Genomic DNA, 21214 nt, shown 5'->3' with positions numbered 1-21214 from the left:
GCAGCATTGCACTAGGAACAAGTGACACCGACCGGTTGAGCTTCACCATTTTGTATGAAGCAGGAAAAAAAAAAGCAAACTGCTTTAGTAGGAGATAATTTCAATTATTTTCTTTAAAAAAAAAAACAAACAAGCATGGGCTGTCATCTCAGCATTGTTCTCCCTCTCCCTTCTTAAAGGAAGAGTTCAGCTCCTGCAGTCTGAGCGCTACAGCAATGTTTGCCAAGTGGAAATATAGAGTGGGAGAAGAAACTGTTTATCCCCAATGCTACTGAACCCCCAGAGTTTCAGGTCCCTTAGAGGAAAGCTCTTCTTACATAAGAAAGACAATTAGAATTGGCAAACTGATGCAAAATATTTATTCCAAGTTAGTTATTTTTGATGCAGTAGTTTTTCCCCCTCATACAGACTCAATGTGATAGTCACTTTTTAAAATCTGTAAATAATGTTATCAAAATAATCTTAATCTTTGAAATCTCACAAAAAATTTATATTTTACAATCCACCCTGAATATCAAGGCTGCAAGAAGAAGAACACAAACAATTCCTATATCCAAATATTTTACAGCTGTACCCAAAAAAAAAAAAAAAAAAAAAGGAAAACCACAAACGCCTGGTTAAGTGATGAAGCTCCCCGAGCCGCCAAAAAAAAAATAAAATAAAATAAAATATCCATGTTATTAGCATTAATTTAACATAATTAGAACTTCAAAAGCCATTTTGTCATCGACAATGATTGTTTTAGCACACCGTTACCGCGCGGCACTGGGCAATGCGGCGGCACTGTTAGAAGCTTGTTGTTGCAGAGATCAGTCAGCCACTTGTGTCCTGCTCACACGACTGAACTTGTGCACTGCCCCACAAGGGATTTCTGTCAAAATTTGCTAGCTGCACAAACTTCTAGTAAGCATTAGGGCAAAACCAAAAGAAAAAGCTAAAGAAGCCAATTTCTCTCTTCTTTGGGATACAATCATTTCCCTTGTGCATGAAGTATCAACAACAAAAGAAAAAACTGAACAGACTGGAGACAGAATAAACTCTGTTTAGTTTATACAACCCCAAACACGTGTTGAACTATGAACTGAGTTTATTGGGTTGGTTTTATTAATTTTAATTTTATTGTGCCCAGTTTCAGGCATCGTCATCTGACGTTTCGCTGCTACTAGTTTCTGTGTCTGAGTCCTCAATCTTTGTCTTAAAAGTGCTTCTCCAGTGGAACAACAGGCTGGAGCCGCGGCCCTGAAGAAATCCATTCTTCCCAAATCCATTTCTTCTTCGCTGTAGGAATGAAAGCAAGTTTTAAAACAAGTAAAGTTGTGGGCAGTAACTGTCCCTAACCATGCATGGACAGAAATTACATATTTAACTGTGTATACACACACTCTGCTTGGATAATGCAGAGCCATCAATTCTACTACAGTCTCACTTCAACTCTTTGCCTTCCTTGAACATCCTTAAGAATGACCCCACAGAAGACTTGTGCATGAGAAGGGAGAGGGAGAAGAGCAGTCACAAGTGGCAAGAGGTGTAAAACATACCTGCTCTGATTTAATCTGGAACTCTTTGAGCTCATCCTCCGTGAGGGGAAGGTAGTTTTCATCATTTTCTGGATATTCCTGCCATCCCATTTCTTTCAATAACCTGATTGTGGAGAAAATAAAAGGGGTGTGGGAACTTAAGCAAGGGAACAGTGGCGAAGGAGAGAACCCTTTGTCCGTGAAGCACGAGGTTTTGTACTAAATCACCCTGAATTCACCAGGGAATCTTCTCTATCAGAGACCATTTCAACAATCTTTTGTGTTTACCCAACATTTTTCAATGTCTTTTACAAATATTTAACCATCAGCAGCCCTGTACAATGGGTACATAACCAGCCTGGCGGAAGGCAGGGATTTGAAATTCCAGCCCAAGGACACTGAAGGAGGACATGAGGCAACCAAACCAGTATCACAGCTCAGGATCTCCCTAAACCTCACTATCCGCTTGCACCAGATGCTCACAGTGCTTACTCACTGACGTGAGATACAGACTGAGATACCAGGCAAATATTTTCTTAGCTCTGCTCCACTTCTGCAGCATGTAAAGCAGCACAGGAGTATTCTAAATGCAAACAAAGTGTGGTGTGTGTGTCCTCAAACCATTCCATTCAGGACACATGCTTGTAAATTAACGAGAATCACGCCAGGTTCATGCTGACTCCCAGTGTGGGCAAGTAAATATCTAGGCAGCATTAGCACATGGGGATGTGGCACTAGAGCAGCACTGGAATTTAATTACAGACCTTGGTAAAGCCTTGGCTCACCTGACACTGGTGTCTTGTTTTACTTTCAATAAGACCCCGTCCAGTCCAGCACTAGTTACAAAGCCCACACACCTCCTGCTCCACACACACAAAGCTACTGCTGCTTCCCAAAAATAGGGTTTTCTTTGAAATAATTTCCTTCTCCTCACACAGCCCAAGGACTCAGCCTCCCTTACTTTAGAGACTTTATTTTGCCATTTACTCACCTGTGTTCTGCTTCCAATGAATGGGAGAGGTTTTCCCCCTCCTCCGGCAAAGGGAGAGAAAGGCCATTCTGATGGCAATTCTCTTCCCAGTTTTCCTTTGGTTCTGGTGTGCTGTTGCTCTCCATCTAAAGAAAAATAAAAGCATCAGCGTGTGCCAAGAGCACAGTTCCAAGTTCAAGCTTCTGCCTTTGAAAGTCCAGCCAAGCCTTTCACCTTGAGCCTGTGTTTTTTACAGAGCCTGACTGATAATGGCTGCAGCAATTTGTACCTGGCTGTGACAGGACAACATGCCTTGAAGGACATTTCGTGGACTGTGCTGCTGTGCCGAGGGAACGAGTGCTGGCATGACAAAGCAATCACCAGGGGCTTCAGAGTGACAGCAAGAAAACTACAAGAATTACATGCTCCTAAGGACACGCTTTACATACACATTAAGGCACAGATTTATGCATTCAGGAGTCTGGTCTAAGCCTCTGAGGCTTAAGCCACAATCCTGCCCCTTTCACAAGCACAAAGTTCTACTTTCCCACGAATATAGTTTGATAAGGAAGTTGGAAAGCAAAACAGAGATGTAAAAACATGGTATCGTTCCACTCCTTAGAGAATCCTTGCAAAAAATCTAGATTACCTTCAACATCTGTGACCTTCCCTTCCACCTCATTTATTACTTATCCATTTGCATTTCTGTGTTACAGATCTCCCTCCATCACAGTGCTGTGCACTGCATCTGTTGGCACATGTGCCAGACCAGAGGGAGTCGTGCCTTTCCTCCTCCACAGCCCTGAATTACATACACTGCTCGGGGCTTTTTCAGTCCTCAACTCCTTAACTAATAATGATCACACATACAAGGACAGTGATCTTACATCATCCAGCTTGTCACATTCCCTGTTCTCTGTTATCTCCCCGTTTCTATCATCTTTCAGTGCCTTCAGGAATTCGCTCTTCTTATCAGTGGTCCGGCGCATCAGCTTCGTCAGGCGGGAGGAGCAGATCTCGATGGGAGGGGTGGTGCTGGAAGGACTCTGCACAGGGGAGGGAGAACACAGACAATTTCAAACTGTGTTGCTACAACATTTCTCTTCAGTGTCTGTGCTTACACCTTTCAAACAATCATCAGCTCTTTGCGTGGCTATTAACCCCTCAAAACCCCCCCAGTCTAATGTCAAATTCCCACGAAAATACCGATGGGTGTCGCACGTTCACTTCTTCCCTTACCAGCACACTGTTCTCCCATCTAATATTATCAATTCAATTTCCCCCCCCCCCAGGAGTCAATTCATGTGGCCATATTTGTTTTGTTCCTTGGCAATATAATTTTCCCAAGCAAGCTGAAGCCTACAAGCCTACATTAAGGCAGAAAACTTCATGCAGGATTCTCGCCCTACAAAAATTAACAAATTAAGGAGATTAGCCTCAGTTCAAATTTGCGTCTTAAGTCATCCTGACAGACTCTACCCTGAAATTAGCTATGGGGAGGTAATCTCCTTTCAGGGAGTGGTCAGGTCACATCCTTAACTACCCACAACCGGGTGTGAAACAAGCAGCCACAGCCTCGGGATCCTCCCCTGGAGAGCAGACTGCCAACTCCTCGCTCCGTGCGCTCAGCCCAGATGGTTCAGTGGGGAGCCAGACACGGACAACCCTGGAGCCTGCGGGGAACCTGCTCAGCTCGGTGCACGAATCCAAGGAAACCCCCCGTGCTCTTCCGCAGCGTTTAAGCTTTCTTAATTATCTGGGGCTGTGAACCAGGCACACGGCACAGCAGTTGCCCACTGGCAGTGCCCCAGCTGTGATCCTGCAATAGGAGCATTGCTAACCAAGGTCAGCTTTCAGTTTAATCTGTTCCATGATTTTGACTGGACACACAAAAGAAGACTAAGAAAACGTTATGTGAAGTTTCCTGATACCTTAACCTCCTGCTCACGTATGGAGTTCATGTCTGGTTACTCTACAACAACAAGGACTTTAATAATTATTATGGATACCTGACAGCAGAATCTTCAATGCAAAATCATTCTTTTCCTTTTCCTTTATTTTTTTTCTTTGGTCAGTATTAAAACAGTAACATTTCCTGAAGTCTGTAGTGTTTTTCTACCTACACACACTTTTTTAAGCTGGGGAAGAAGGTTGCAATTTCAGGCTCTTCAAAACAAATCTCCTTTGCCAAGAATTTTTATCACACTCGCCGTGCTCTGAGCAAAGATCAAGGGAACTAGAACAAAAACAAGGCAGCAACTGCTGCTTGAATTTCTAATGCCTGTTGCACGTGAAACACTGGATTGAAATAAAGCCTTCAGGGAAATGCAGGCTGGAAGTAATGCCTTACAGGAAACATTTCTCAAGCAGCCTTCTTGGATTTTGCCTAATTCAACACAGTAAGGAACAAATCACCAGTTGTAACAGACTTAAAAAGTGACTGCTGTATCAGGATAAAAAGCCAACACAGTACTGAAATTAGGCTCTCAACAAGACAACTAGTTTGACTGCAGAGACAAAAGGTAACAGTGAACAAAGGAGACTAAAATTAGATGTCTTCTAGTAACTTGGAATACTCTACTTGAACTCTTTGCTAGTGGCTGTTTTAATCTTTAATAAGCTGTTGAGGTACTAAAACTTAATTTATATGCATCAGGGGAAGACAGTTATAGCTAAAGTTTAGAAACAACAGATTTCTGAATGGGAATTAATTTCACCTCAGTTCTGGTTTCACGCGTAACCTTCTGTAGAAGGGTTATGTATAGACTGTAGCAGTTTTCTGTTTTACAGAACATCCTCTTTTAGCACTAAAGGAGTACAAGGAATCATTTTTGGCACCTTTTCTGAAGTAAGTTTAGCCCTTTGACTGAAACATCAAGGCATCTCAGTTTAGTGTTGCCTTTTTTTTGCTGTTTTTTTTTTTAATGAGAGCACTATGCAACACCCCAGATTTGTTCTGAGGTCAGTCTACATATCAGGGATGGCTACTCTTACAGAAAAGTAATCCTGAATCATTTTAAGAATTCTGACTGTATTGTAACTTAAGTTGTCTTAGGCTGGCTTGTGGGGACGTGGGGCCAGTGCCAGCTGGTACTCTTTTAGTTTTCAACACACTGTGGTCTCTTATGAATAAAGGTGCTATTTTCACCACCACTGCAGGAGGGGCATTACCTTTCAGAAACAAAAAGCCAGAGATTATTTGTAGTAGTCCTGGGGAGCCAGGATTACAGTACTATGTGCTGGCCACAGTCACATATTTTCATACTGTAAGTCTCCAACAGATTCAAAGAAAAGCATCTTACGAGTGCTCAGTTTTAGTCAGGAGGAATTTTTAAGCTCTTTTTGTTTAGTTGATTGACACTGGTAATACAAGAAGCATTCCAGAAAGTCCTGCTTGCTCTGGGGAAAACCCAGCTGCCCACCTCTGCTCTCAGGTTAGTACCTCACACCTCCACTGACTGAAGCTTCACACAAGACCTCCTTGGGGGGTGGGTGAAGGAGACACTTGTGTGTATGATACAAAGTGAACACACTCCTCTGTATCTGCTGAGATGAAACCCTGGTTAAGGTGTCCATGCTGTGCTGTGCATTACAGAAAAAACAAGGCAGCACAAAGAACTTGGTCTAAAGACGGACAAAGCAAGGCAAGGGAAAGGAACACGGTGTAAGATCTGTTTGTCAAAGTGACAGGTGCCTGCTTGTTAACTATTGCCTTCAATGACTGCTTGTACATTCAGCTGTGGCTAAGGCAGGAAAGTGCAGGCTGCTGCAAAGTAAAGCCTGCAAAGCAGAAAATCATAAAGATGACAAGGCTTTATTTTATAAGTAATATTTGTAAAGAAACAAGACAAATACACAACTAAAAAAGAAATCCCACCTCTACACTAAAAACGTGATCACACTAATTTCAAATGTTGTGAATCATCATCACAGCCTGTTTTATTTTTGTTCTTTTTTTTCCCTTGTGTTATGTCACACTTAGTGCTGAAATATTAATAGATTTGTATTTAAGGTTCTCTCCATACTTCAGACCAAAACCGGGGTGAATCAGTTCTAATCTCAGCAGATTGCCTCCTTCCAACACCAAAATTAGACACTGTAGCTGAAGTCACATGTACACATGTTAAACTCCTTCAACCCCCTCAGAGCTCACTGCCTGTGCTGTTGTTTTAGAGAAAGGAAATTAGGCAGATCACCTTCCTTCCTTCTTTTCCCATACTGAAGAACATCATGGGAATCAATTTACCTATCTATTCACATCAGTGCTTGGTATCTGCACTTGGATAACAAACACCAAGTCGATACATGTCTAGTTACACAACACCATTTAAAGCGTTAGTACTTTGGGGTTTTTTTACTGTAGGGAAATTCTAATACATTTTAACAGAGACCAATGGCTTTACAGCCAGGTAAACCACATTTTTATTTCTTATAGTGTATCAGAGACGTGCCAGAGAATGCACAAGTGAGTCACCCCTCAAGGGTGCAAAGGTAGGTACCATGTACAGAGAGGGCCTTATCATGTTTGAGCCACAGTAGGTGACAGTGATAGAAGCTCCCACCCTATCCCAAATCCCAACCCCTTACCTCTTTGGGAGAGGTGAGGACTGAGCCACTTGCCAGTACCGCTGGTTTGGTTACAGACACTGGACTGGTAAAGGCAGAGTCACGGGTGGAGGAGAGCGAGCCTGGTTTATGTTCATTTCTGTTGGCTTTCCATGGGCTTGGCTGCATTGAAGAGAACATAAAATACAGGGCAGTTAAATGCTAAGGCACAAGTAGGGGTTGTTTGCGAGTAGTGAAATAAATAAACAACATTATGTTGGCTGTTCTATGAAATTTTTTCCTCCCTCTCCAAGAACAGTCTCAACAAGTTTACCTCAACCCCCATCATTTTTCCCCTGGAATCTTCCATTTTCCTCAAATCACACACAGTTCTGCTTCATGGGTACCCCCCTCCAGTAAAACACCATTAAGAGCTCAAAGAGAAAATCCAGCATTGCCCTTCATTAATTGGAATCACTACCAAGTAATGCAATTCATCCCACAGATGGGAAATAAAAAAAAACCCCAATAAAATTCATATTTCTTAGGAGAACACTGCTTGCTACAAGGAAAAGCCTCCAATCACTTGACAGGAAGTTCCCCTGTGCAAGGAAGAAGCACATCAGGGACACATTTCTGTCCAGGGTGAGAATTCAAATTATTTATTTCCTAGGGTCCATCACCGCACTGATTTAGCAACAACAACAACAAGAAAAAAAAAAGGAAAAAGAAGGAAAAGCAGCCACTTTTTCATAGTGAAGGAGCAATTGCTGTTTTGCTTTGGATACTCTCTGCAGCATCCCTTTGAATACACACTGGCCATTTGGTTGAAGAGCAGAGACTTCCAAGATAAGTTTTTGTTGCTTGGAATGTTATTCTTGGGGCTCTCTTATCAGTCAAGGACAAACACTGAGAAGTGAGAGTCTTTACACAAAGGTTCCTAACAAGAATCTTGTATTGAGTAGCACAAGAAACATTATCAGAACATTAAGATATACAGGCTCCTTTGACCCCTTGGACTTCTGAAGCCAGCTTCAAGTCACTAGTAAAATAACTCATGCACAAATGGGATCCAGTTCAATCTGAGATACAATAGGTCTTGCAATCTGCCAGCAATGAGAGCAGAGACATGTTCTGATGGGTTATTTTATTAATTTTTAAATACATACATCACTAGGGGAGGCCATTGGCATTACTCTTCAACTTAAAAACAAGAGCATCCTGCATTATCAAAGGCATTCACGGCACCCATTACGAACATTCCCTTCAAACCCCCAAAATATCCTGATCTGTGCAATACTGCCTGTACTAAAATTAGGGTACAGGATGACTATGACAGAAAGTTTCTCTCTGCAGCTCTGGGGTTGCACTGTTCGATTCCCAGCTCTCCCACTGCTGTTCTCCCAGCTTCCACAAAGGGGCAGCTCAGACAGATCCAAAGACAGACCCCCACTGCTTTCCTAGGGAGGCTGAATATGACCTTCGTGGATTGCCTGACTGTGAGCTATGAGCCATCTCAACCAGCCAAGAAAGAAAGCACTTGTTCCAGTGCCACCAGTTCTCTTCCTTTCAAAACTACTTGGTACAACTTAACAAAACCATTTTTCATTCAGTTTTCCTGTGACAGTTTTCCAATACTGCTGACTTTGTGGAAAGGAATGTTTTGACTCCTCTGCTACTTTATGCACTGCAATTCCTGCACAACTTTCTAGAAGTCTTCAGAATAATGCATCCCACCACAGCTGCTTTATGGCCGTGCCTTTAAAAAAAGCATCAGTGCACACAGTTTTTCTGGCCAAAGATATGCTGATATCTCACCTTTTGGTTTTGCTAATGGTCACCATTCGTTAACAAAAGTGCTGTTGATGACACCAGCAGGCAATTCTTCCCACTGCAATCCCTACCTCCAAGGAACACCACACTGCCCCAGCAATCACAAACAAAAAAGTTACTTGGGTTTTTTTCAACACTCCTATATTTCCTTCAGTAAAAGAACTACAGCCCTCATTTCTTTTCTAGCTTGTTTTTAAGGCTCAACTAAATTACACCTGAATTGCAGGATGTAACAATCTAATCTGATCTTAACCCCAATTGTGTTCTGAACACATCAAAGTAGTGTAGCCCAATAAAGATTTTTCAAGATAGTCATGTGAATAGTTCAAGCACATGGCAGCACACATTCCACCTCTCCAGCATTGCCTGTTTTGTCTTACTACGATAAAGTTTTGTCTAATGCATGAGGACACACCCAAACAGACCCCAGTGTAGTCAGAGGTTAGTCCCTATGGACAAGACCAAAAGGCACTTTAACAAGGAACAACAATTTTAGTAGTAAACAGACCTCTACTGTAAAAGCCACTACCCCAGAAACGACTGAATTCCAACTCCTGCTACTTGTTGGGAGTTTGATTCCCTTGATCTGCAGTTCATTAATTTGGTTGGAACCCCCTGTACCTTGGAAGGAGGAGCTGCAGGTTTAGGAACCAGATTTTTGTAGACACTTGGGACAATGGTGGTGGCTTTGTTGCCATTTGCCAGGTGAGAAACAGGTGATGTAAATGCAGCTGAGAAGGCGGCGGAAGGATCCTCTTTTGAAACCTTTTTGATGACCAGCATCTTGGTAGGTTGCTTGGCACTAGGGGGGTTTTCTGCAAAAATGAAACAAGAGATTCTGAAATACAGATGTTCAGTTTCAAAACAGCTTCAATACTGCTCCAGTTCCTCCTCTCTCCATCTTAAACACCACACATCTGATTTTGACACTGTTATCAGCTGCTCTTCCATTTCAACTCTGAGCAAAGACACTGGATACAGATGTCAAAGTCCAATCTTTTCTCATTTAACCACAACAGCTCCCTTGATGCCGAAGGGAAAAACCCACAGTGACATCAGCTAACAGCCTTGCACCATTCCACAGGAATCAGAACAAACATGAGCATTTTTTGAGCAACCATGGATCAGCTTTGTTAATTCACTAACACAGCAAAAATACATTGCATAACTCATACCTCAAAAGACAAAGTGCTTTTACAAACAAGCACCATTAATGGTTCTTAGGCCAAATCAGCACATTTCCAGGAGCATGACAATTTAAAAAAATAGTAACAGTGATAACAGGAAAAAGCTCCATAAATGTTAATGTCATTAGTTTTTGAGCAGAACAACAGTTACCTGACAAACATGCAAAAGGAATTCAACCCAATATTATTGCCAGAAGTGGTTTTGAGTTTCTTTTGCATTTGTACTATTTACAGTATCTAACCCAACTAGATATTAACAAACCTATATTTAATTGCTAGAGCTGGTACCTAGTTTCATTTTTTTTTTTTAAAGGCACAGACTCACATACCACATCGGGATCAAAAGCAAGGCTGTTCTGAGTTAAAATAAAAAAAAAATCAAATAAACGCAAACCACAGAATTATGAGAGTTTTGCTGTATTTCTAATATGAAGACCACAAGTCAGGAACTAATGTCTAGTTCACTCCAATCTGCTCTGCCCTTCAAGAGATGTCTGTGTGAAATTGTAACTGCAGCACGACAGGAAGCGAACGCAGAACAGCGAAGTTGCTGCCACCGGCAGTTCTTTCATGACAAGACAAGCACAGTCTCAAGTAGACAAAAAGGCCAAGAGATTAGTGAAGATTGTGGGAGGAAAACAACAAAGGACAGAAAGTGGCAAACTGTCTGCTTCACTTAAGTCTTTAAAGTATTTCTGAGTGAAGAAAACCCAGCATTTAAACACCGGTTACAACTTTCTGCTTCAGCATCAGCATTCTGTACAGTGACCTTCACCTACCCCATACTCCAGAAGGTGTCCCTAAAGGTTTGTTCTGGTTGTTTTGTCTTCCAGCTTCTGGATTCAAAGATGGCTGTAAAAAGACAATGCAAATGAGTGTATTGTTATATTGTATATAACAAAAATATAATCAGTACTAACATAACATTAGGTTTCTAGGAACCCAGAGCACAGCTGGATTTCTCTGAACAGCACCTGAAGGTGGAAGAGAGTGCTTTGTCACAAGATATCTAAAAATCAAGTTTGAATTCTCCTTGGTTTCTGCTGTATTTCCAATGGAACTATCAGAGGGTCCAGGATAGGCCCTTCAGCCTTCTATTACAATTCAGTAGATTCTACCAACCAATACACACATAAAAATTTAGGTATTTAGTCAGTAGATCAAAAAATAAAATAGAATCCACCTTATCAGTATATGAAGAATCTAGCCTCCTTTCTCAAATAATTTAATACAAGAACTATGCATCAGCCAATTAAAAAAAAAGACACCAAAAGCAATACTAGATTCCTAATGTAAAGGAATACATTTACTGACAAAAAAAGTGATACATTTAAATTTTTGTTAAGCTTCAGAGTCCACTTTTTAGGTCAATCCTGCATGCAGACTCAGTGCTCTCTGCAGACTTACCTGTGATTCAGCATCAGAATTCAACCAAGTGGAACAACTATGGACATGTTCAAGCTCAAAGCAGAGTACAGAAAATCTAAACATTCAATGACAAGTGTTTCTGATTAGCTATTCCTCTTCCCCTGTCCCAAATAACCCCAGTTCAAAATACAGCCATCTTTTTCCTCTTTGTAATGAATTCTTCATATGTCAGTTACTATGGTGACAGCATAAGTTTCTAATAATGAGCATCTGAAATAGTAGGTATTCCTGTTCTTTAAGAGTGAGGAAAAAATGTCACACCATAGCATAAATTCCTGCCTCAGTCCCTAGAAATTCTTCTGTTTCAGAGCTTCATTTTTTAGTTACTGGTCAGATTTACAGCAGGGGTGCTCACAGCACAGGAGAATTTAGGTCTGCAAAGCAGGCTGTTAGTCTTTCAGGACAAGTGTTGCCATTGTGAGCCATGCAGGCCTAAGAGCTACACACTTAACCCCAGCATACAGCAATTGCACCACTATGACAAAGACAACCCAAGAGTTATTAAACAAAACTTGCTGCTAGCCAGGATGTGGTATTATCATCTTAAAAATGGGGGAAACAATTACAGGAGAAACAGCCATGTAGTTGGGGAAGGCACTAGTCAGAGAACTGGAGAATAAAGAAGAACATGGAAGAAGGATTTAGACCAAGACAGACGACAATAGTGCACAGTCACAATTGTTGCAATATTTCTATATTTCAACAGGTTTCTGACAGCCAAAAGCACGGGCTTATAGAAATCCTGAATTACAGTATTATTAAGAAATCAGGTAACAGAAATCCATGCTCCAGCTTCATTGCTGCTCTCCGGGTGTTAACCACCCTGTGATGCTCTTGCTTTCAGCAGAAGCAGCTGAACAAGAACATGCAATCACTTCCCAGGCACTTCACTGAAAAAAAACCCCCAGCAGCTTAAATCAAACTGCCTCCTGTGGCAATTTAACCATAGGCTCTGGATTTTGGCCTGAAGCAGCTGTGGGCATTCACATACTTCACTCCAACTTCTAACTTCCCGAACAGAAGCAGTGCCAAACTGCCACAACAATTTCAGCTGTAAACGGCCTTCCAGAGACAAATGCTGAATAGGACAGCAAAAACTTCATGCTGATGATACGCCACAAGTGTGCAGAGTATCACCAGAACATCTCATTACAGGAGGCAGCAATGGCTTTAACACTGAAGATGAAGACAGAGGAATTGCCAGAACCTTACAGATGATATTGTCCCTATTATACTGGTCAAGAAAAGTTGAGACAGCAAGAAACAGATGCAAAAGAAAAAAACATGGTCTGATAGTAAAATCCTCTTCAGGGGTCAGGAAAAATAAAATTGAATTGAAAAGAGAAAGCAGATAAGGTGTGCACATCTCAAAACATTAGCATTAAGGAATGTATGTGGTAAGGATAAAAGCTCGAAGTTCAAGTACAATTTGATAAAGTTTGAAAAACTTTTTGCAGTAAAAATAGAGCCAGGATATAAGAGACTATCATACTGATAATACCACATGAATCAGAATGCTGAATAAGAAGAAAGTTGATGAACTGGAGATACTGATGGAAGAAATGGCTCAAGAAATCCTGATCCACAGATTAACAGAGAGAGAGGAAACAGCTCTGATAACAAAATACTGTTCCAGAAGATTCAACACAGATGGTTGCAAAGGTCTGAACACGTTATGAATGAGCTTGGGAAGGTTATCACAAACACCAACATGTACCAGAATACAGGAAGACTGAAGATAAGCTGAACAGATGTATTTAGGAGCAAAAAAAAGGCTTTGTAAGCAAAGCCACAAAGTCAATCTGTTCAGATTTTGCTGAAGACCTGGCTTGTGTGTTACAATGCCTTCAGTTCACAATAACCATTTGGCAAAATACATGTGCCAAAACCCACAGTCCAACAGGTCATCAGGTCCTGAGGACTCTGGGTACCAATTAGCATCCTGTCAGCGCTGGAATAATTTTGTTAAATTCGTTGTGATCTCAAACACGGAATGGAATGCAACCCTAGATCCTCACCACCTATCAATGCTAATGAAAATGAGATCTGAAAAGCCACTTCTCACAGCTGCCACTTCTAGTGAGAAGCTCGACACTTACAAAGTCTTCTTCCTCAAACTGCAAATGCTCTTTATCTTCCTTCTTCTCCTCCCTGGATTCAACAGGCAGCTTTTCTTGAAAGGCGGAACTTTTCCGAGAATGGAAGTTGCCATTCCAGTGGCGATGAACTCCAGTTCCTCCTCCTCCACGCTGGCTCACACCATCATGGCCCCGTGAGGGACCATGCCAGCCAGGCTGACTGCCAGAAAGCCCAACATGAGCTCCTTTAGAAACACCAGAATCTACAGAATCGTGGCGGAGAAGGGACGGCTGATGCCAGCAGTCTAAACAAAAGGAGATAAGGATGCAAATAAAAAAAAAAAATCAACACAGCATGCAGAACACTGGAAATATCAAGCTGTTTTGTTGTTCAGTCAGTGTTTACTAGGTAACTACTGAGCTGAACTTATTAAGCTACTGTGTGATTGTATCAGAAAACAAGCTACACAATGCACATACAGCTACATGAACACCCCTTAAAGCCTGAGCACATGGCATGGGAGAAGAGAGTAGTACAGCCTCCTTATAGGATGTTTTGAAAAGGTACATTTTGGGGAAATGTTTATATTCTGCAGAATTCTTCATTCTGTAGAATGTTAAAAAGCGTTCTGACCCTCCCCACTCACCTCCTGCAGTTCGGAGGGGCCCATTATTGAAAAATCCATCAGAAGAGTTGTGTCTCCTGCGGCTCACGCCAAAGCGGCCCTCTCCCCGGGGAAGATGCTCTCCATGTTTCTCAAAGGTGGCTGCAGGGGACTGCAGAAAGCAAAAAGTGATGTAATGAAGCATTCATTTGGACACCCCAGGAGCCTGTCAGTCCAGCAGTGGCATTTTGTTCATTGAAACAAAAACAAACACCTCACCAAACCCCACGAATTTTCCACATTTGCATTGATTAACCACCATCAAGAAGCATGGATCTGATCAGGATGGCACACAGATCCACAGATCTCACGCAGAATCAGAGAGAATCTAACACACTAATCTTACCAGTGGTCACAGCTGCAAAAGGAGGGGATCTGCATTACTGTTACCTTGGTTGACTGTGGTGTTGAGAAGTTAAGCCAGGCAGGAACAAAGTCATGCTGCGCCATTTAGGTCCAGTGTCTCCCTTCAATAAAATGAGGCATCAAACCTCATGGCCAGGATCTGTAAATGAAAAGGACACTCCCCGTCATCTTTTCCAAACTGAAATAATAATATAATTTATCTCCCAAAGCTTGTCCTATGCAAACAGGAGGGGAGAAGTGCTGCAGTTTTTCATATCACACTTGAGCCCTTTTTTTCCTCATGCTGACTTCGTTCCTCTGATTGAAACAGGTAAGAACTTCAACATTCCCAGTTACTTCCTGTTTACAATTAACACACCCACGAAGTTCATAATAGAATGGGCTTGGAGGTGAGAAGAAAATGGAAGAAACAGCATAGAAAAGCCACACAATGCACAGACATGTAAAATCAAGACATGCCAGAATTTGAGGTACAATCCTTCATTGCCCCACAATCTACAAAGGGGTGGTGATCACTGCATGTTTTATTCCAGAGGCTGTAAATCAAGTATGACAAATCAGTGATGTTAAGAGACATTCAGAGACCTGAAAGACAACCACACCTCAGCTCCTGCACCCCCAAAGTAAAACTGTATCCAGATCCACCAACTCCCATGCACCAGGGAATATCCCACACTGACACTGCTTCCATAGCTAAGAAAGCAGATGATGAGGAACAGAACACAAGCTGTTGGAAGGATCTTAATGGAAGTTCAACTGAAGACCAGCAGAGGTGTCTCACTGACGAATCCAAAATCAAATTGTTCTTTCCAACATATCACAGCAATTTTCATGGCTCAAAACGAGGAACATTTCACTGCTCTGTATAACTGAATTCCGCCTTTTTGTGGAAGGTTCTCCAATTTACCATTTTGTTTATAGATAACGTTGAAAAATAAAGCAAGTCAACATTGTATAAGCAAAAAAATAAGTACATATGATCACTTACCCTGAGTTTGGGCTCTGCAGTCCAATGTCCTCAGTTTGTGTGCTTCAGTGACCTCTGGGTTCCTTCCTTCTCCAGTATTCTGGAAGGCCAGCCTTGAGGCAACAGTGCGTCTCAAAGCAGAGCACGAGAGGCCGCACTTCGTGCCAACTGTGCCCTTCACCCCCTCAGCTGCTCATTTTAACCTCTCTTTGCACTCTCACTACAAAAAAAAGATACCTAAGAAGGTAATTTATATTTAAAAAAGCCACGCCCACGTTCACCTCATTAAATTTCCTCTGGTTGTGGTAGTACAGAAGTCAGCCTTTACATCACAAAAGGGTTTGTCAAGTCTGCATGACAACATTCAGAGCAACATCATGGTTAATACTGAACACTCAAGGCTGCTGGACAGTTCATGATCTGCAGCAGATCTACCTAAACACTCTGGAAAAAGGATGTTACATAAAAATGTTTGCCCTAAATGCTGAGATCTAAACAAGAAGCATCTGCTGAAGTGATCTTAAAATATAAACTTCATTTTTATCACATACATCTGCTAAAAAAAGGTAAAGTATTTTAAAAAATGAATGTTGGGATATACTCTGGTCTTCTCGTAACTTGGTAAATGCTCCACAGAGCTAAGCACTACTTGATATAAAGCTCAGAAGCAGGCACAAATATTTTCCCTGTTTTTCACCATTTACATGCTGAAACATAGGTCACATGAACAAAAAAAGCCAGGTCCAAAAATAATCTCTTCTACTCTATTTTTTGTAGACTGGGTGCTGCTTTTAAAGGGACACAATTATTCCACAAGAGCTTCTTGTTCTACAGTGGAGAGTTCACTTCTGGGTCATAGTCCTCTTCCATCAAAGAGGGGAGACAGGAACTGTAGTCACTATAAAAAACAAACAAAACTTCATCAATACAAGTGGCATAAACATGACAAAGTATGACTAAGAGAAGAACAGAAAGGGAAATAGAGCAACCATAGTGCAAGTGCCAAAAGCTTTTTGATCTTTGATCAAAACAAAACCTGAAATAATCTAATTAAAAAAAACCAAACCCGAAAAGGGAATTTTTATTTTTAAATGAATCACTTCCCAGATTCAGTTCACAAAAGGGCAACAAAAACAAGCTGAATCAGAATAAAGGGAAGAGTGGAGAAACTGCTTGCAGCTGATGAAAGCGATTGCACACTTCATAGCAATTTTAAATCCTGCTGCTAAAATGAGACTCCAGGCAGCAGGTAGGCTTGGCCCTTCCACAAGCCTCATCCCTCTGTGCCCCTATCATTCCTCACCTGCTCCAATACAGCCAGACTCCCCTCTCAAGAGGATGATGACAGTAACACAACTGGTATTCCATTAACTTCTCCACAGAAAATACCACCACCAACAAAACTTGAGTTATTCTGCTATGACCTCTTTTTCCTTGAGCCATTTTACCTAACCAGAAGCAAATAGATAGTTTGTTGCTCCTGAAACATCTGAGAAGTTTTATTACTGTTTTGATGGCATCAGCTGTTTCTCAGGATCCCTTCAGGTGTGCCTTATTATGCCTCTATATTTGACTTATCAGAGTTTGTTTTCTTTGTTTGGATGTGGTTCCACTCTTTCATCGGTTTTGGTTTTCATTGCACTTATGTCATGTCTTAAGCATGTGGATTTTTTAAAAAAAAAGTTTTTAAGGTGATTTTGATCGACGCTCAAAATAAACACCACACAGGGAACAGTAAAAGAATCACCACCTTTTATCCTCTGAGTCATTCCCTCTAATAAACCCCCTCATTTTCATGTATTTTTTTCCTTTCTGGAAGTAGACGTTACTCTTGTGTACAGGAGTTTGGAAAGATGGAAACACTTTTGCACCTAAGCTGTGAGCCATGATCACGTTGCTGGAGATAAAGTAAGAACAAGCAGCCTCACAACCCATAGAAACCACCAGTCTCCAAGATGAGGAAAAACCAGAGTGGTCACAGCCATACACAACACTGACCCGGGAACTTTCTGAGCATCCCACCCCATACCACAAGCTACTAAGGGTCACACATTGCAAACAACTGAAGTGCTAATCTATAAAGATCTGTTTTTATATTAAAGGGTAATTTTTCATTGTGCATAGGGACATAATGGAACATCTGCTGCAGACAGAACAGACTTCCCATCATGCTGAAATCTGTACAGGTACAGAACTCCTTTAGATGTGACCTTCTGAAGCGGCTACCAAACATATGAGCAGTAAGAAGATAAAACAGGGACAAAGTCAATGCAGTTGACTACATTTAAACAAGATTCATTACTTTCTGAATGAATATGCTTTTCAGAACAAACTGTACAGCAGTTTGGCCATGTCAAGCTATTAACAGAAGTCATATAATTTAAGAAGTTGATTTAATGAACCTTGACAACAATTCGCAGCAATGTGAAAAATGAACCTAAAGAGAGCAAAGCCCACAGAGAGCTGTTCTCTGGATTTAAGAAATCTAAATAAACAAACACAGAATTACAGTTTTGAAGTAAGAACCAGGCCTGAGTACACAACAAAAATAAAACCACCACAGAAGTACAATACTCAGGTTCCATTCACAAAAAAGGTTCCCAGTATGTTTGGAAAAGGTAACTGAAAAGAAAGCACATCAACAGCTTGCAAAACTTGTGTTGCTGCAAAGCTTCCTTTTATATTTCAGCACAATCAAAACCAAGGTGAAACTTGTTGTAAAACTCCAACCACCAATTTTACAAACGATCTTGCAGAAGATTTGGGTCTCCTAACCTGCTATTTTGATGTCACTGTGAGTATGAGTGACCAGGGCAGTTCACTCAGCAGTGTCTAATGTGCATCTAAGGCAGCTCTTAGTCCTGTCCCCTTATTTCAGTGGCACATTCACCACTCTTCAGTCTCAGCCTTCCTGGGCATGTACAAGCACAAAAAGAACAAGGGACGCAACATTCAAATGCAATACTTGTTGCTAAAGCAAAAACCTTGCTGGATGAAGTGTTGTAAATTATACCAGTACTGAAACCCTTTGGTCTCTGGGATTATCCCACGTGCTGGCTTTTCCAGCCTCCTTCTCACACACACTCTAAATTCTGTCCAACACGACACGTGCAACCTACCTGAGACCATTCCCACAACCTCCCACACTGCTGACAACAGTAACATCACAAAATCATAATGGGCAAGACCCAAAGTCTCTCAATTCCCTTCTCTGACAACAACCTACAATAAATTCTTGAGAAGAAAAAGTGCAAGAACAAGAGCAAATAGCATCAGGACTCCCAGGATACTTTCTTAGACTATTAAGCCAGAGCCTGTACTACAGTTTATTACCAGTCAGAGCTTCTATGTAAATCTGTTCAGTTGCTTTGTTTTTAGACACATTTATACATTTTTGCCTCCCAAATGAGAATGGGCACAGTTTACTTGTGCTTTGTGCAGAAGTCAACTTGTGGCTATAAAATATGTCAGCCTCAATTCAGTTGGATATTTTCTCGTGCTACCAAAGTGCCCAACCCCAGCCTATAGGGTTTTTCATGATACTCATGGTTTTATATAAGGTACACAGACTCATCAAGTCATTCCTCTTCCAAACTAAGAGTATTCATGGAAGCATTCTGAAGACCTCTAATCATCCTTACTAGCCTTTACCATGTCCTTTAGACACAATGTTACCAAAATTGTGTTCAAGATTTGGGACCACGGCCCATTTATCCAGTGACTAAACTACATTTTTAAACTTTTCTTCCAAATATCTAATCTTGTTTCTTTTTTTTAATTATTATTACACAGAACTGAAATGACCTTTGCCAACTACTTAATTCTTCTCATATTGCATTTACAATTCAATTGAACTGATCTCTGCTTCACTATGGAAAACACAAGGACAAAGATCATCGGTAGCCACTCCCAACTCCAGGAAAAAGGAAATAAAAGTGCTTGTCAATGTAAATTTAATTAATTCTCTATGAATTCAAATTTGAAATATTTCTGGTAATACAAATCAGAAAAAATAAGAGAAAATAACACTACTACTACTACTAATAATATCACTAAATGAGACATTCCCTAAAGGCATACCTCCTTTCAAAACAATGAAATCTGCATTAATGAGCTTTGGTGAAGAAAAAAAGGTTGTCTGTCAACTATCCCACAATACTGTTCCACTGATCAAAATGAGCGTTTGGCAAGTAATCTAAGTAAAAAAAAATAAAATTAAACTCTATTAACGCTTGTGTTCCACTTTTCAACAGTTCCAATTAACCTTTACAAATAATTTAAACTATCATTTTTTACATGTAGCATTAAAAATGTCTTAACTGTTACTTCCTAGTAACCTTTTTTCATAAGATTTTATTGCTCCAAAAGTATGTTTTTCCCTTGGTAAATGCTTAACTTTCATAACTTAATACCTTTCACTGTGTCATTCTGCACGCAAGTAGAAGTGGTATTTATCACTGAGTCAAACAAAATTGTCAGGTGCTCTTTTACACTGCCAGATTTCATTGTGCATTTGTCTAAACAAATATTAAAAACTGACATGAAAATGGAAGGAACATACAAGCACATTCAATTTAAAGAGGAGACACAGACCACAGTAAAAAAACATCCAAAGTCTGAGACAAACCCTCATTCTCCAGCACACCATCCATAAAGTTCTTGCTGCACCACAGCTGAATGGAGTTGCCCAGTTGTTTTCAGTCTTCTGTCAACTTTAATTTCTACTCCTAACGTAGACTTGATCAGAGTTAATCTCTAAACCACAGTTTCTTAAGCTTTTGATTCTCAAGCTGAGCTTTTCAGATGTACCTGACAGTAGGAACCAAGGAGGTGTTCAATATGTGAAGACCTACATGGACCAGACCCACATGGACCAGACCCACATGGACCAGAACATGAGACTGGAGAGACAAGCTAAAGACAAGCAAAGCCACTGAGCTATGAATTACTCACTGCAAATGGATCAAGATGTTTCACAAGTCCTAAGAAAAAGCACAGACTACCCTCAGCAGTGCTGCATTTCTCCTATTACCTCCTCTCCCATCTCCTCTGGCCTTGGCCCACCAGAGTGTAAAAGCCCAACAATCTGCCCTGAGTTCTGAGATCCCCGCCTGTGCTGTTCTAGCACAACACCTCTCTGGGAATATCTGGGACCAGAGTTTCCAGCCTTTGTCCACATTATGAACTGCAGTGCACATTTCTGAAATGGACATATTTTACTGGGTGCTTTTCTTGCAAACCTCCCCAGGTCTCTTCAATCCTGCTCCCTCTAATTCAGTTTCTCCTCTCCTCCAACAGCAAATCCCAGAGACATGGAGCCTCTAGTGGAAAACCCGTGTAAAAGTAAACTTTTACCCTTCATCACACATTTATCAACCCAGTTATAGCAGCTGTAAAAGGTCACTTGTCTATCTCTGCCACAATTTCAGTTCACTACATTTCTATCTGTTACTCTAAATAAAACAAGTTTACTTAAAAAAAAAAATAGAGATTTGTTTTTCTAACCAGCCAAGTCAATTCGGATTTCAGTAATATTCCTAAAGATCAGATGTCAGCTGGGTTGCAAAAGCATTCAGAAAAATTAGTGAACAATTTAATGGATGCAGAAGGCAGAACAGAATTTACTTCCCTCATCAAATTTCTTTCAGTGAAGCTCTA

At 40.9% G+C, this 21214-nt stretch overlaps 1 protein-coding gene across 4 annotated transcripts in view; it reads right to left on the bottom strand.

Moving 5' to 3' along the window:
- Positions 1-88: 88 nt before the first annotated feature.
- The window catches only part of GPBP1L1 (GC-rich promoter binding protein 1 like 1), a 31176-nt gene continuing 10050 nt past the window's right edge, over positions 89-21214 (bottom strand). For 2 of the 4 annotated variants that reach the window (XM_027683132.1, XM_027683133.1), the window contains exons 2-12: positions 15578-16454; positions 14614-14728; positions 14206-14335; positions 13580-13863; positions 10832-10904; positions 9487-9680; positions 7075-7215; positions 3375-3533; positions 2509-2633; positions 1539-1641; positions 89-1278 (exon numbers count right to left, since the gene is read on the bottom strand). In XM_027683132.1, the coding sequence (XP_027538933.1) occupies positions 1132-1278; positions 1539-1641; positions 2509-2633; positions 3375-3533; positions 7075-7215; positions 9487-9680; positions 10832-10904; positions 13580-13863; positions 14206-14335; positions 14614-14673 (1416 nt within the window). In that variant the 5' untranslated portion in view covers positions 14674-14728; positions 15578-16454 and the 3' untranslated portion in view covers positions 89-1131. Of the gene's footprint in view, positions 1279-1538; positions 1642-2508; positions 2634-2676; positions 2897-3374; positions 3534-7074; positions 7216-9486; positions 9681-10831; positions 10905-13579; positions 13864-14205; positions 14336-14613; positions 14729-15577; positions 16455-21214 lie in introns of those variants that run through there. The other 2 variants (XM_027683134.1, XM_027683135.1) reach the window with 2 other exon arrangements.

Source organism: Neopelma chrysocephalum, unplaced genomic scaffold (assembly GCF_003984885.1).
Source record: "Neopelma chrysocephalum unplaced genomic scaffold, ASM398488v2 Primary Assembly neopelma1_64, whole genome shotgun sequence".
Taxonomy (NCBI): Eukaryota; Metazoa; Chordata; class Aves; order Passeriformes; family Pipridae; genus Neopelma; species Neopelma chrysocephalum.
The sequence above is the reverse complement of the archived record's forward strand: the minus strand, read 5'-3'. Positions and strand labels throughout refer to the sequence as shown.